This window comes from Bos indicus x Bos taurus, chromosome 5 (genome assembly GCF_003369695.1).
Source record: "Bos indicus x Bos taurus breed Angus x Brahman F1 hybrid chromosome 5, Bos_hybrid_MaternalHap_v2.0, whole genome shotgun sequence".
Taxonomy (NCBI): domain Eukaryota; kingdom Metazoa; phylum Chordata; class Mammalia; order Artiodactyla; family Bovidae; genus Bos; species Bos indicus x Bos taurus.
Genome location: NC_040080.1, coordinates 20882127 through 20897909, shown reverse-complemented (window position 1 = coordinate 20897909; position 15783 = coordinate 20882127). Strand labels below are relative to the sequence as shown.

Genomic DNA, 15783 nt, shown 5'->3' with positions numbered 1-15783 from the left:
GAGAGAGGAGCCTAGCAGGGCTACTGTCCATAGGGTCACGGAATCAGACATGACTGAAGAGACTGAGCACACCCACGACTACATGTCCATTGAGTCAGTGAGGTCATCCAGTCACATATTCCTCTGTGGCCCTCTTCTCCTCTTGCATTGAATCTTTTCCAGCATCAGGATCTTTTCCAATGAGTCAGCTCTTTACATCAGGTGGCCAAAGTATGGAGCTTCGGTTTCAGCCTCAGTCCTTCACATGAATACTCAGGGTTTACTTCCTTTAGGGTTGACTGGCTTGATCTCCTTGCTGTCCAAGGGACTCTCTCCAGGACCATAGCTGGAAAACATCAATTCTTTGGCATTCACCCTTTATAGTTCAACTCTCAAATCCGTACATGACTACTGGAAAAACCAAAGCTTTGATTATATGGACGTTTGTCAGCAAAATGATGTCTCTGCTTTTTAATATGCTATCTAATTTTGTCATAGCTTTACTTCCAAGGAGCAAGCGCTTTTCAATTTCATGGCTGCAGTCATTGTAGACAGTGATTTTGGAGCCCAAGAAAATGAAATTTGACACTGTTTCCACTTTTTCTCCATCTATTTGCTATGAAGTGATGGGACTGGATACCATGATCTCTGTTTTTTGATTGTTGAACTTTAAGCCATCTTTTTCATTCTCCTGTTTCAACTGAATCAAGAGGCTCTTTAGTTCCTCTTCACTTTCTGTCATTAAAGTGGTATCATCTGCTATCTGAGGTTGTTGATATCTCTCACTGCAATCTTAATTCCATCTTGTGAGTCATCCAGCCAGCACTTCATATGATGTACTCTGCATATAATTTAAATAAGCAAGGTGACAATATTCAGTGTTGAATATATCCTTTCCCAATTTTGAACCAACCTGCCATTCCATTGTTCCCTGTCCTGTTCTACTGTTGCTTCTTGACCTGCATGCAGATTTCTCATGAGGCAGCTAAATTGGTCTGGTATTCCCATCGCTTTAAGAATATTCCACAGGTGGTTGTGATTCACACAGTCAAAGGCTTTAGCAGAGTCGATGGGGCAAAAGTAGATTTTTTTCTGGAATTCCCTGGCTTTCTCTATGATTCAATGGATGTTGGCAATTTGATCATCTGTCTTCTCTGAATCCAGCCTGAATATCTGGAAGTTCTCTGTTCATGTACTGCTGAAGATTATCTTCAAGGATTTTGAGCATAATCTTTGTATCATGTGAAATGAGTGCCATTTTAGGATAATTTGAACGTTATTTGGCATTGCCTTTCTTTGGGATTGGAATGAAAACTGCCCTTTTCCAGTCCTGTGGCCACTGCTGAGTTTTCCAGTTTGCTGGCATATTGAGTGCAGCACTTAACAGCATCATTCTTTAGGATTTGGGATAGCTCAGCTGGCATTACACCACATCCACTACCTTGTTTTTAGTAAGGCTTCCTAAGGCCCACTTGACTACACACTTCAAGATACCTGGCTCTAGGTGAGTGACCACACCATTGTGGTTATCTGGGTCATTAAGAGCTTTTCTGTACAGGTATTCTGGGTATTTTTCCATCTCTCCTTAATCTCTTCTGCTTCTGTTAGGTTCTTGCCATTTTTGTCCTCTCTTGTGCCTATCTTTGCATGAAATATTCCCTTGGTATCTCCAGTTTTCTTGAAGATATGTCTAGGCTTTCCCATTCTATTGTTTTTCTTTATTTCATTGTATTGTTCACTTAGGAAGACTTTCTCTCTCATTGCTAATTTATGGAACTCTGCATTCAGTTGGGTATCTTTTCCTGATCCTCTGCCTTTCACTTCTCTTCTTTTCTCAGGTATTTGTAAGCTGTTTGTAAGCTATTTGCAAACTCTATTATGTCTTAATAATATAGACTAATATTTGAACTTTCTATAGCAATTGCTAATGGCTACCTATATGGTGAATATCTTTATTATATTTTATATTAATAAACTAAAAAATAATATTCTATTACCCACTTAATTGAATTATCGCATGTGAAACATTCATTAGTGATGCCAAATAATGTGAAATTCAGTAATATTCACTTTTAAAATTTGAAGTGAAAAGTGAAAGTCACTCAGTTGTGTCCAACTCTTTGCAAATGCATGAACTGTACCCTACCAGCTCCAGGTAAGAATTCTGGAGTGGGTAGCCATTCCTTTCTTCAGGGGATCTGCCTAAGTCATGGATTGAACTGAAGTCTCTTGTATTACTGGTGGATTCTTTACCAGCTGAGCTACAAGGTAAGTGTTAAATGTATTATTCATGTTATCATACATTTTTCTGGTTCCAGTTAAATAATTTGGTACACATCATGTCCTTTGTTACATGCCCAAATATGTTGACTCTTCCGGCATCTAACTATAATAAAATCTAGGGAGAAGGCAATGGCACCCCACTCCAGTACTCTTGCCTGGAAAATCCCATGGACGGAGGAGCCTGGTAGGCTACAGTCCATGGGGTTGCTAAGAGGCAGACCTGACTGAGTGACTTCACTTTAACTTTTCACCTTCATCCATTGGAGAAGGAAATGGCAACCCACTCTCGTGTTCTTGCCTGGAGAATCCCAGGGACAGGGGATCCTGGTGGGCTGCCCTCTATGGGGTCGCACAGAGTCGGACATGACTGAAGAGACTTAGCAGCAGTAGCAGCAGCATGGTTAGTCCACCTAGAGCCAAGATAAATACTCAAAATACTAAGAGCGTTTTGAATTTACTGTTTATTATATAAAATGTGGTTGTGACTAAATCTAAAATGGCAGTACCTAGTGACCTAAGAGATATAGATGAATTAGATGTCCATAATAAGTGCAAATATCCTTCTAACAAGATGGATAGATGGATTCATTTCTAGGAAGTTTTTTAAATGGAGGGAGATAGCCAAAATTATGAAATAACTCCGTGTAAAGGAAACATTTTAAGGTCTTATAATGAAGAAACTCTTATTGTAGTTGAAAATTTGGATATGCAGAAAGGAAAGAAGAACTTAAGAAAAGAACTTATGTGGATATATCCAAATAGATATTGACAGGTAGAATAGTAATGATAAAGTATCAAATTGTGCATATATGTTTGTGTTAGAATTCAAGGCAGCAAAAATGGCATGAGCAGTGAAAACAGTAGAGAGAAATTATGTCTTTTCGTCGTTTCATAAAAGTACAAAAATATGAACTTACTAGACTATTGAGTAAAGAATGCATGCTGTAAAATGTCGGGCACTTATAGAACTGCTGCTGAGTCACTTCAGGCATGTCCGACTCTGCACGACCCCATAGACTTCAGCCTACCAGGCTCCCCTGTCCCTGGAATTCTCCAGGCAAGACCACTGGAGTGGGTTGCCATTTCCTTCTCCAATGCATGAAAGTGAAAAGTGAAAGTGAAGTCGCTCAGTCGTGTCCAACTCAGCGATCCCATGGACTGCAGCCTACCAGGCTCCTCTGTCCATGGGATTTTTCCAGGCAAGAGTACTGGAGTGGGTCGCAATTGCCTTGTCCACGTAGGGAACTAATAAGACATATTAAATTTATAAATTCTTATAAAAGAAAGTTAAAAATATTTATTGTGAAAGCTAAGAAAACAACATAATGTAGAATTCAAAGTAACAATATATTATACTTAAATATTAACTATATGTTATTACATATAAATAATATATGTAAATAGAGAATATGATAATCCTAAATTTATATTAAGTATATATATAATAGCTTTCCATTTAAATTTTAAGAATGTTTATATTTTAAAATATTTTGTTTAACACACTATGTATGTAAAACAGTTATTTTAATAACTGCTAACTTAATGAGCCATATTATTTTATCAAAAGCCATGAACAGGAAAGTAAAGAACACAAACTGCTTTAGTTAATGTACTCTCATAGTATCAACCAAGAACCATGTTACAAAAGATTGAGCCTGTTTAATAATTATATACTGAATATGTAACCTATTAGCAATTAAAAAATGTATGTAAAAAGCAAGAGAGTTCCAAAAAAACATCTATATCTGCTTTATTGACTATGCCAAAGCCTTTGACTGTGTGGATCACAATAAACTGTGGAAAATTATGAAAGAGATGGGATAACCAGACCACCTGATCTGCCTCTTGAGAAACCTGTATGCAGGTCAGGAAGCAACAGTTAGAACTGGACATGGAACAACAGACTGGTTCCAAATAGGAAAAAGAGTATGTCAAGGCTGTATATTGTCACCCTGCTTATTTAACTTATATGCAGAGTACATCATGAGAAACGCTGGACTGGAAGAAACACAAGCTGGAATCAAGATTGCCGGGAGAAATAGCAGTAACCTCAGATATGCAGAGACACCACCCTTACAGCAGAAAGTGAAGAGGAACTAAAAAGCCTCTTGATGAAAGTGAAAGTGGAGAGTGAAAAAGTTGGCTTAAAGCTCAACATTCAGAAAACAAAGATCATGGCATCTGGTCCCATCACTTCATGGGAAATAGATGGGGAAACAGTGGAAACAGTGTCAGACTTTATTTTTCTGGGCTCCAAAATCACTGCAGATGGTGATTGCAGCCATGAAATTAAAAGACACTTACTCCTTGGAAGGAAAGTTATGACCAACCTAGATTGCATATTCAAAAGCAGAGACATTACTTTGCCAACAAAGGTCCATCTAGTCAAGGCTATGGTTTTCCCTGTGGTCATGTATGGATGTGAGAGTTGGACTGTGAAGAAGGCTGAGCACCGAATAATTGATGCTTTTGAACTGTGGTATTGGAGAAGACTCTTGAGTGTCCCTTGGACTGCAAGGAGATCCAACCAGTCCATTCTGAAGATCAGCCCTGGGCTTTCTTTGGAAGGAATGATGCTAAAGCTGAAACTCCATTACTTTGGCCACCTCATGGAAGAGTTGACTCATTGGAAAAGACTCTGATGCTGGGAGGGATTGTGGGCAGGAGGAGAAGGGGACACCAGAGGATGAGATGGCTGGATGGCATCACTGACTCGATGGATGTGAGTCTGAACTCTGGGAGTTGGTGATGGACAGGGAAGCCTGGTGTGCTGCGATTCATGGGGTTGCAAAGAGTCGGACTCGACTGAGTGACTGAACTGAACTGAACTGAACTGAATAGCACAAGGTCAACACAGATTTGAAAACCATGCATAAATAATCATAAATGGAGATTTAAACAATTTATCTCCACTACTTATCAAGCAGATATAGCAGTAGGCAATAGAAATATCTAAGCTAGACAAGTAACCAGTACATATATGAACACACACACATACAGTAACATAGAATATTCTTATTTTTTTAAGTTCAAATGAACATTTCCCCCAAATTTGCTATATATGCTTAAGTCCAGTTACACCACTAAAAAAACTATAGAAATTTGGTGTCACAACACTAGCCCACAGCCAAGTTTGGCAAGTGGGCACTTGAAATGTGAATATTCAAATTTAATTTTTAATTAATTAGAAGAAATAAACATTTCATATTGATTTCATAGTCACATCAGCCATATGTAATAGACATACAGAATATTTCCAGATTCATGAAAATTTCTCTAACTAGTTTACCTAAAATGAAGGCAATAACTAAAATTTTGAAAATCTTTATCGGGTTTTATATTCAGTACTGTATTTCTAAATAACATATGAACCAAGGAAAAATCAAAGTCAAATTTCATAATTTTATATGAATTAAAGAAAAATAGAACAACAAGATTCTGTCTTGTGACATATGAATTGCATTAAATGTATACATTGTAAACAAAAAAAAAGAAAGAAGAAATCTGAGCATGCTTGACAAGAAACTTGAAATGAAAAAGCAATTTCGGTGAAATTAAAGTAGTTGACATAAAGACGAAGGAAGAAACTAGCAAATATGAAAAATCAGAGAAATGCAAATCAAAACCACTATGAGGTACCATTTCACACCAGTCAGAATGGCTGCGATCCAAAAGTCTACAAATAATAAATGCTGGAGAGGGTGTGGAGAAAAAGGAACCCTCTTACACTGTTGGTGGGAATGCAAACTAGTACAGCCACTATGGAGAACAGTGTGGAGATTCCTTAAAAAACTGGAAATAGAACTGCCTTATGATCCAGCAATCCCACTGCTGGGCATACACACTGAGGAAACCAGAAGGGAAAGAGACACGTGTACCCCAATGTTCATCGCAGCACTGTTTATAATAGCCAGGACATGGAAGCAACCTAGATGTCCATCAGCAGATGAATGGATAAGAAAGCAGTGGTACATATACACAACAGAGTATTACTCAGCCATTAAAAAGAATACATTTGAATCAGTTCTAATGAGGTGGATGAAACTGGGGCCTATTATACAGAGTGAAGTAAGCCAGAAGGAAAAACATAAATACAGTATACTAACGCATATATATGGAATTTAGAAAGATGGTAACGATAACCCTGTATACGAGACAGCAAAAGAGACACTGACGTATAGAACAGTCTTATAGACTCTGTGGGAGAGGGAGAGGGTGGGAAGATTTGGGAGAATGGCATTGAAACATGTAAAATAAACACCAATACAGTATACTAACGCATATATATGGAATTTAGAAAGATGGTAACGATAACCCTGTATACAAGACAGCAAAAGAGACACTGACGTATAGAACAGTCTTATAGACTCTGTGGGAGAGGGAGAGGGTGGGAAGATTTGGGAGAATGGCATTGAAACATGTAAAATAAACACCAATACAGTATACTAACGCATATATATGGAATTTAGAAAGATGGTAACGATAACCCTGTATACGAGACAGCAAAAGAGACACTGACGTATAGAACAGTCTTATGGACTCTGTGGGAGAGGGAGAGGGTGGGAAGATTTGGGAGAATAAATATCATGTATGAAACGAGATGCCAGTCCAGGTTCAATGCACGATACTGGATGCTTGGGGCTAGTGCACTGGGACGACCCAGAGGGATGGTATGGGGAGGGAGGAGGGAGGAGGGTTCAGGATGGGGAACACATGTATACCTGTGGTGGATTCATTTTGATATTTGGCAAAACTAATGCAATTATGTAAAGTTTAAAAATAAAAAAAAATTAATTAAAAAAATTTAAAAAAAGAAAAAGAAAAATCATAACAAAGAAAAAATTACAGTAGAGGGGAATAGAAGGGTCAAAGCTATTTTCATTTGAAAGACAATAAAATTAATAAATGACACGTGGAGAATAGAGAAAACATGAATCTTTTATATGTATATAAATATGACAATCCAATGCTCCTGCTGCTGCGAAGTCACATCAGATGTGTCCGACTCTGTGTGACCCCATAAATGGCAGGCTGCCAGGCTTTTCCATCCCTGGGATTCTCCAGGCAAGAACACTGGAGTGGGTTGCCATTTCCTTATCCAGTGCATGAAAATGAGAAGTGAAAGTGAAGTCGCTCAGTCATGTCCAACTCTTAGCGACCCCATGAACTGCAGCCCAGTCTCCTCCGTCCATAGGATTTTTCCAGGCAAGACCACTGGAGTGGTTCTCCAGTGCCTTCTCCGTGACAATCCAATAGATGTTGGCAATTTGATTGTTTGTTGTTGATAAAATTGCCAACATCTGTTGGATCATTGGAAAAGCAAGAGACTTCCAGAAAAACACCTTCTGCTTTGTTGACTATGCCAAAGCCTTTGACTGTATAGATCACAGCGAACTTTGGAAAATTATTCAAGAGATAGGATTACCAGACCGCCTGACCTGCCTCTTGAGAAGTCTGTATGTAGATCAAGAAGCAACAGCTAGAACTGGACATGGAAGAGTGGACTGGTTCCAAATTGGGAAAGGAATATGTCAAGGCTGTATATTGTCACCCTGTTTATTTAACTTCCATGCAGAGCACATCATGTGAAATGCCAGGCTGGATGAAGCACAGCTGGAATCAAGATTGCTGGGAGAAATAGCAATAACCTCAGACATGTAGATGACACCACCCTTATGGCAGAAAGGGAAGAACTAAAGAGCCTCTTGATGAAAATGAAATAGGAGAGTGAAAAAGCTGTCTTAAAACTTAACATTCAAAAAGCAAAGATCATGGTATCCAGTTCCATCAGTTTATGGCAAAAAAAATGGGGAAACAATGGAAACAGTGAGAGACTTTATTTTTTTGGACCCTAAAATCATTGCAGATTTGACTGCAGCCATGAAATTGAAAGACACTTGTTCCTTGGAAGGAAAGCTATGACCAAACTAGATAGCGTATTAAAATCAGAGACATTACTTTAAGGTCTGTCTAGTCAAAGCTTGGTTTTTCAGTAGTTATGTAAGGATGTGAGAGTTGGACCATATAGAAAGCTGAGCACTGAAGAATTGATGCTTTTGAACTGTGGTGATGGAGAAGACTCTTGAGAGTCCCTTGGGCTGGGAGGAGACCAAACCAGTCCATCCTGGAGAAAATCAGTCCTGAATATTCATTGGAAGTACTGATGCTGCAGCTGAAACTTCAATACTTTGGACACCTGATGGGAGGAACTGACTCACTGGAAAATACCCTGACATTGGGAAAGATTGAAGGCGGGAGGAGAAGGGGACAAAAGAGGATGAGATGGTTGGATGGTGTCACCAAGTCGATGGACATGAGTTTGAGCAAGCTCTGGGTGTTGGTGATGGATAGGGAAGCCTGAATAGTGCAGTCCATGGGGTCGCAAAGAGTCGGACACGACTGAGTGACTGAACTGAACTGAAACCTGACAAAACCATTATGGTTTTTACGGATGTTAAACAGACAATAAAGCTGTATTATAAAAACTTTTTACGATCCATATGAAATAGAATGTCTAGAAAATGCAAATTACCAAATATAGTACAACAACAATAAACCTGTATAAGCTTAACATATGTTAAATATATTAATTTACTTTTGGTCTCTCTACTCCTATTTTTGATATTACATGGAAGTGGGCTCACACAATATGCAACATTTTAGAGGTTTGAATGCCATAAACATACTGTTGAGCAAAAAAAGTGAGACACAAAAGAGCGATACCTATATTTTTGGATGTGTATATGATACTTCAGTGGGGTTTTCCAGGTGGCACTAGTGGTAAAGCGACTGCCTGCCAGTGTAGGAGATGAGGGTTTGATCCCTGGGTCAGGAAGGTCCTCCAGGGAATATGAAATGATAGCCCACTCCAGTAGTCTTTTTTTTTTAATTAATTTATTTATTTTATTTGGAGGATAATTACTTTAAAATATTGTGGTATTTTTCTCACACATGTACATGAATCAGCCATGGGTTCACATGTGTTCTCCAATTCAGAAACCCTCTCTCACCTTCCTCCCTCCCCCATCCCTTGGGTTGTCCCAGAGCACCAGCTCTGAGTGTCCTGCTTCATGCATCCAACTTGCACTGGTCATCTCTTTTATATACGGGAATATACATGTTTCAGTGCTATTCTCTCAAATCATCCCACCCTCGCCTTCTTCCACATACTCCAAAAGTCTGTTCTTTAAGTCTGTGTCTCTTTTGTTGCCTTGCGTATAGGATCATTGTTACCTTCTTTCTAAAGTCCATATATGTGCATTAATACAGTGTATTGATGGTTCTCTTTCTGATTTAGTTCCCTCTGTATAATAGGCTCCAGTTTCATCCACCTCATTAGAACTGATTCAAACGCTGGGAAAACCAGTCAACCATATGCAAAAGAATGAAACTAGAGCATTTTCTAACACCATAAACAAAAATAAACTCAAAATGGATTAAAGATCTAAATTTAACACCAGAGACTATTAAAACACTTAGAGGAAAACAGAGGCATAACACCCTCTGACATAAATCACAGCAAGATTCTCTGTGACCCACCTTGCAGACTAATGGAAATAAAAACAAAAATACAAATGGGACCTAGGTAAACTTAAAAGCTTTTGCACAACAAAGGAAACTATAAGCCAGGTGGAAAGGCAGCCTTCAGAATGGAAGACAATAACAGCAAATGAAACAACTGACAAAGAATTAAGCTCCAAAATATACAAGCATTTTATGCAGCTCAATAACAGAAAAATGAACAACCCAATCAAAAGGTGGGCCAAACATTGAAATACGTATAATATCATATACGGAACGAGTCGCCAGTCCAGGTTCGATGCAGGATACTGGATGCTTGGGGCTGGTGCACTGGGACGACCCAGAGGGATGGTATGGGGAGGGTGGAGGGAGGAGGAGGGTTCAGGATGGGGAACACATATATACCTGTGGCGGATTCATTTTGATATTTGGCAAAACCAATACAATATTGTAAAGTTTAAAAATAAAATAAAATTTAAAAAAAAAGTGGGCCAAAGAAGTAAACAGTCATTTCTCCAAAGAAGATATACAGAGGGCTAATAAAACACACGAAAATATATGTAGGTTTCTCATATCACAACATCACTCATTACTAGAAAATGCAAATTAAAAACACAATGAGGTATTGTCTCTGCCGGTCAGAATGGCCACCATAAAAATGTTGACAAATAGCTGGAGAGGGTGTGCAGAAAAAGGAAACCCTCTTACACTGTTGATGGGAATGCAAACTGGTACAGCCACTATGGAGAACAGTGTGGAAATTCCTTAAAAATCTGGGAATAGAACCACTCCAGCATTCTTGACTGGAGAATTCCTTGGACAGAGAAGCCTGACAGCCTATAGTCAATGGGGTCTCAAAGAGTCAGACACAACTGAACGAATGAGCACACACAATTATATTTCAACTGTTTTTGAAAAACATTCATTATCAGAAAAAATAATATAATTCATTTTAAAATTTATGCAATCAGAATATTATTTCCATTTCATAAAAGATCAAGTTACCCAACAGTATCCAAACTCATATTTTAATTCTCAAGCTTGTGCTTGCAATGATATGTATTTGGAAACTGACAGTCTTCTGCTTTTATGCCCCATAAATATTGTACAGCACAGTTATGTTCATCAGGTACATTGTCTGTTATCCTGTTATGGAAAAATGCATAATTCCGTTATATTCTATGAAGACAACTCATGAAAAAATAGCATTTTCCATGTAACTGTAATACAAGATATTTTGAAAATGGGTAATGAAGTCTTTAATAAAATTTCAGTTAGAGCTTGTTACTAGGAAATCGGGCTACAGAGTAGCCTGGTTTTCAACATTGGTATCAACATTTTATTAACTTTCAATATCTCCCTTCAGCTTTCTATAATTTGACTAAAACAAATGTATTCATGTTATTAAAAAAAAATTTTTTTTTGTATTTTTCCTCCTCTATATAGCATTCTTTTTACAAACTTACTGTAGATTGCAAGTTGAACCATTTAGCCACTTCCAAGGACGACCGCGGCCTTCACGAGAGACTTGAATCCACGATATAATTGATAGGGACATCAGAAATTTCTAGCCAAAATAAAGAATTTTCACTTAAATAGTCATTATGAAATGTTTTTGTTAATTTTTAAAATGCAAGTCAAAGGATGTGTTCTTTGATAGCATCTTTCTTTCTTTGAACAAATTGAGCATGTTAGATTCTAATCTAACACTAAAAAATATAGGAGTTGAAAGTTTGAGTTTTAATAGTGCCATAAATATTAACCAATATCTGTACTTTTGATTCAAAATTAACTCAGCATTTATACTTATCAGTTTCACTGTGTTCTAATGTTAATAAGGAAAATTCCTTTTTTTTTTTTGACAGCCATTTAATAAAGGGAATATTTACAAAAACATGAATTAGTTATAGAGATCCCACAAAAGAATACTCCTTGCATAACAACTTGGGGATACTTACAGCTGTGAACTGCATCTAACATTAAGCCTAAGGGATAAGAAGGTGGAGTAATTCATATGTGCAATGAGGAAAATTCTGATTCATATAATTTCATTTTTCCTCATGTCAAAACTAACATAGCAAGGCTTTAAATAAGTCTTTAGATTCCATGACATTCATTTTTCTGGATATTGTGACAGTACCAGTGGATTTCTCTACTATTATATGTTTCTCAGAATTTCAGTTTTAGAGGGAAATTAAGGAAATGAAATTGAAAAAATAAGTGACATGAGAGCCGGAGTTGGTTTTCTGAGCCTGACACCATTCTTTGACTAGATAAACCCCAAAGCCATCTGATTCTGTATTGGTGGAATAAGTGGACCAGACAAGGGGTCAGAGACTCATTTCTCTCTGCTCCTCCCTGCTAAGTTCAACTGTAACATGGGAACTAATGAAAGACACGAGAAAGGAGAACTCTGAAAGGTGGAAAGAGAAGGGTGATATGGCTTGAGACTTCCCAGCAGTCCCACTCCTCTGTAATTGCTAATCACTTCTCCGTGATGAGAGAACAAGGTGGGAGATGAGGGAGTGATAATTAGGTGCGTCTTGTATCTCCCCACCAACCAGGTGAAAGTGACCTAGGTCTCTTACTTCCCAAACACCCCATACCTAACCTAGCTGTTAGGTGTAGCACAGGTAAGCCATTCCTCCTGTGTGTTGAGAGAATCGTGTAGGCAACACCAGGTAAGCCTTACAAGGTGATCCATCAGGACACTTACTAACAAGGAGCAGTCAGAGAAATTGCCTCTGTTTCCTCCACTGAGAGACACTAGGGTTGGGTGATAGGGGTGGGGGTGGGACCAGCAAAGGGGATGTCTTGACTAAAACTACTGAAGCTAAGAAGCCTCTTTATCCCTGAGGTTGTAAGACTTCATCTCCACCCAGCGGCATTGGAAAGAATGGATCTTCAGTGTTGAATTCACACAATGAGCTGTGGAAATTTACAAACTTCACACAAATGCAAAAATTTGGAGGAACTGCAAAATATCATATGGCAGTGATGAGACAGGGACAACCTGTATGATTCCATGTGCTGGAGTAGAAAATGGCAACCCACTTCAGTATTCTTGCCTGGAAAATTCCATGGACACAGGAGCCTGACAGGCTGAAGTTAATAAGGTTGCAAAGAGTCAGACACGAACGACTAAGCACGAACACGGGATTCCATGTATAAGATTCAAAAGCAATCAAAGAGATTCTATAATATCAAAAGTCAGGATAGAGAGTAAATAAGGAGGTGAGACGTGATAAGATATTACAGAGGGGTGGGGCTGCTGAGAAGTTGAAACTTCTATTCCGTGATCTGATGTGCAATTACAGAATTCTATAGGCAAAATCATATGTTTATTTTCCTTGATTTATGATAAAATTAGATAGCACAGTGTATTTTAGAATTTAATAGATTTATAGAAGCATGGTTTTCTTTTTTTTTTTTTTTTTTTAGAAGCATGGTTTTCTATGAAAAGCAAGAACCAGAAATTACCACACATGCAAGAATGATATAAAAATGTAAATAAAGTATCATAAAGTTATATTCCATTGTTTAATGGAATACTAGCAGACCTTAAAATAAACAAGCTACAAATATGTACAAAAGCACAAGTGAATCCTAACAAATATAATGTTGACTAAATGAAGCCTTTAGCAAAGTGTTGGAAACATTTAATAGCTTACCATTTCCTCTTCATTATCTATATAAAGCAGAGTAGAATTCTTAGTAGCACAGGATATCAAACTCTCATTCCACGATTTTTTTTCCAAACTAGTATAATAGCAGTTGTTGGAATATGTAATCCAGTCTTTTGGACAATGACCACAATGACATTCTGAAGAAAGATTATGAATTAGTATTCAAAAACAATTTGAATTTGGAAATAAAAATTAACTTACATATATGCATAGATATAAACATATGTATACACACACACACATATATATACATATATATATATATAAAATAACATATCTATGCATCCTCAAGCCTGGTACATATAAAACAAATCTCATTCATGCATTCATAGAGAGGGTCTGTCTTTAATATATGTCCCCATATAAAGGAAACACATAGAAATATCTACTCTTTACATGTCGTGAAAATCAAGAAATGAAACTTCTATTTTAGAATAGCAAAATTATTTGTCTCTATTCATATTATAGCAGGACGAAATTACAGCCAATTGCCAACAATGGATATGGAGATCATATTATTGCATAGGGAGAAGCACTCTCCTATAATCATTTATATGAATGTTTATTGCCTGATTTTATGAATTATGTTCTATCCCCAAATCTATTCTTATTTTCACTAGCCTAAGATAGAGACAAAAATGAATTGTATTCATATCAGAACTTTGAAAATCATTATGTACCTTTCTGGAGCCTTGTTGTGAGAGAGGAGTAATTCTGTTCCCGTATTACAGTAGCTACAAAATTAATCATTAAAAAGTTAATATTGCTTTAAATGAATCATAATGATTTTAGTGTATGAGCTTGAGAATTCACTTTATTGTTTAGAATTAGAGTAATCTGAAATAAAACTGATTTAGCAAGAAAAATTAATTAGGTAATGAAGACTTGATGGAAAAAATATTTCAAAAACCTAACGGAACAAACTTCACCACGTCTTACAGTATTTGCTTTAACTAATCTCAAGAATTAATTTGTATTTCTCAATAAGATCTTTAAATCTCCTAAAGCATGCTTTTGAGTCATGAAGTCAGAATATACATATACATGCTCTCTGTAATTCTCCTGTGTTGTATATTTCTGACAAATTACATATAACATACTGCATTTATTCTAAATGCATGTATTTTAATGATAGGCACATTCTATAATATTATGAAATGTTTAGCAGCACTGACCCTCAGTAAAGTCATAAGTTCCCTTACAGTTTTTCAAAAATGTACTTACAGGGAGTAACAACGATCATTCTCACCACAATGGACATCAAGACAAGGCAGATGATTCCCAGGATCCCAGCAATGAACTTCTCTGGAGGTGATGGTGAACCTGCAGGGACAGAAAAGGAAACTGAGAAAGCAGTGATGGGGACAGTTGTTCAGAGTTTACATACACAAGAACCCACATGAACACAGAATTATGGATATAAACTTGGACCCCAACCCATTTTGACCACTGTAGTCTTTCTCTCAGAATATACCATTGTGTTTTCAGCAAATATAAGACTACATGAGTTGTTGATCAAAGACTTCAAATTATAGTAATGCCAGAATAAAAGTAATCCTCCGATTTCACATCAGAATCCCATATCCAGCTTTAAGTTCTGTTCCTCAAAGTGAAAAATACGCGAGCTTATCCCCTACTCTTCCTCCACGCCTCTGCACCCCACTGCACTTCCTAGAACAGCTCCATGTGTGTCTAGTAAGTGTTTACCTTTGGAGCGGTAATTCTTGTCGTTCCCATGAAGATTCTGAGGAGCATTTTGAAGATTTAATTCTACATATGTTAATTCCTGCTCAGTCATTGAAATGGAACTTTTAGAAACCTTAGGTTTTCTTTTCTGCCTCTTTGAGTTCTTGACTCCCTTCAGTTCTGCATAGGTTGCTCCTTGGTTATTCATCTCTGCAGCTGAGTGAGATCAAGGACTGTGCTTGAAGTGAACTGAGGTTGAGTGGTGTATGTGAGATAAGAACCCTAGCACAATGCCACAGGCGGGGCAAAGTGCTTAGTGCTCACTTTGCAGCTGAACAAACTTAAAGCCTGGTAAATTCCTTACAACTGTAAACAAGTTTTTCACGATAGAATGCTTTTTTGAAAAAGATATTCTATATTTGACGCATATATTATTGATTCAAACAGTGAAAAGCAATAAATTAGGGAGGAATAAAGAAGTTCATGAACAATAATATCCTTATTAAGTCAGATTCCATGGAAATATTTTAAAACCATCATAGTGCTTGTGTTCAAATTAAAATGTTCTGTTACCAAGAGAGATTCACCCAAATTTATGATAATTTTGAAATTTAATAATGGTTACAAA

At 37.3% G+C, this 15783-nt stretch overlaps 1 protein-coding gene across 2 annotated transcripts in view; it reads right to left on the bottom strand.

Annotated features, from left to right (window-relative positions):
* Positions 1–15420, bottom strand: part of LOC113892469 (NKG2-A/NKG2-B type II integral membrane protein-like) — a 42541-nt gene extending 27121 nt beyond the window's left edge. The window contains exons 1-6 of one of the 2 annotated variants that reach the window (XM_027541329.1): positions 15177–15420; positions 14694–14792; positions 14150–14203; positions 13455–13606; positions 11250–11350; positions 10665–10929 (exon numbers count right to left, since the gene is read on the bottom strand). In XM_027541329.1, coding sequence (XP_027397130.1) covers positions 10812–10929; positions 11250–11350; positions 13455–13606; positions 14150–14203; positions 14694–14792; positions 15177–15363 — 711 coding nt within the window. In that variant the 5' untranslated portion in view covers positions 15364–15420 and the 3' untranslated portion in view covers positions 10665–10811. Of the gene's footprint in view, positions 1–10664; positions 10930–11249; positions 11351–13454; positions 13607–14149; positions 14204–14693; positions 14793–15176 lie in introns of those variants that run through there. The other variant, XM_027541330.1, reaches the window with a different exon arrangement.
* Positions 15421–15783: the final 363 nt, after the last annotated feature.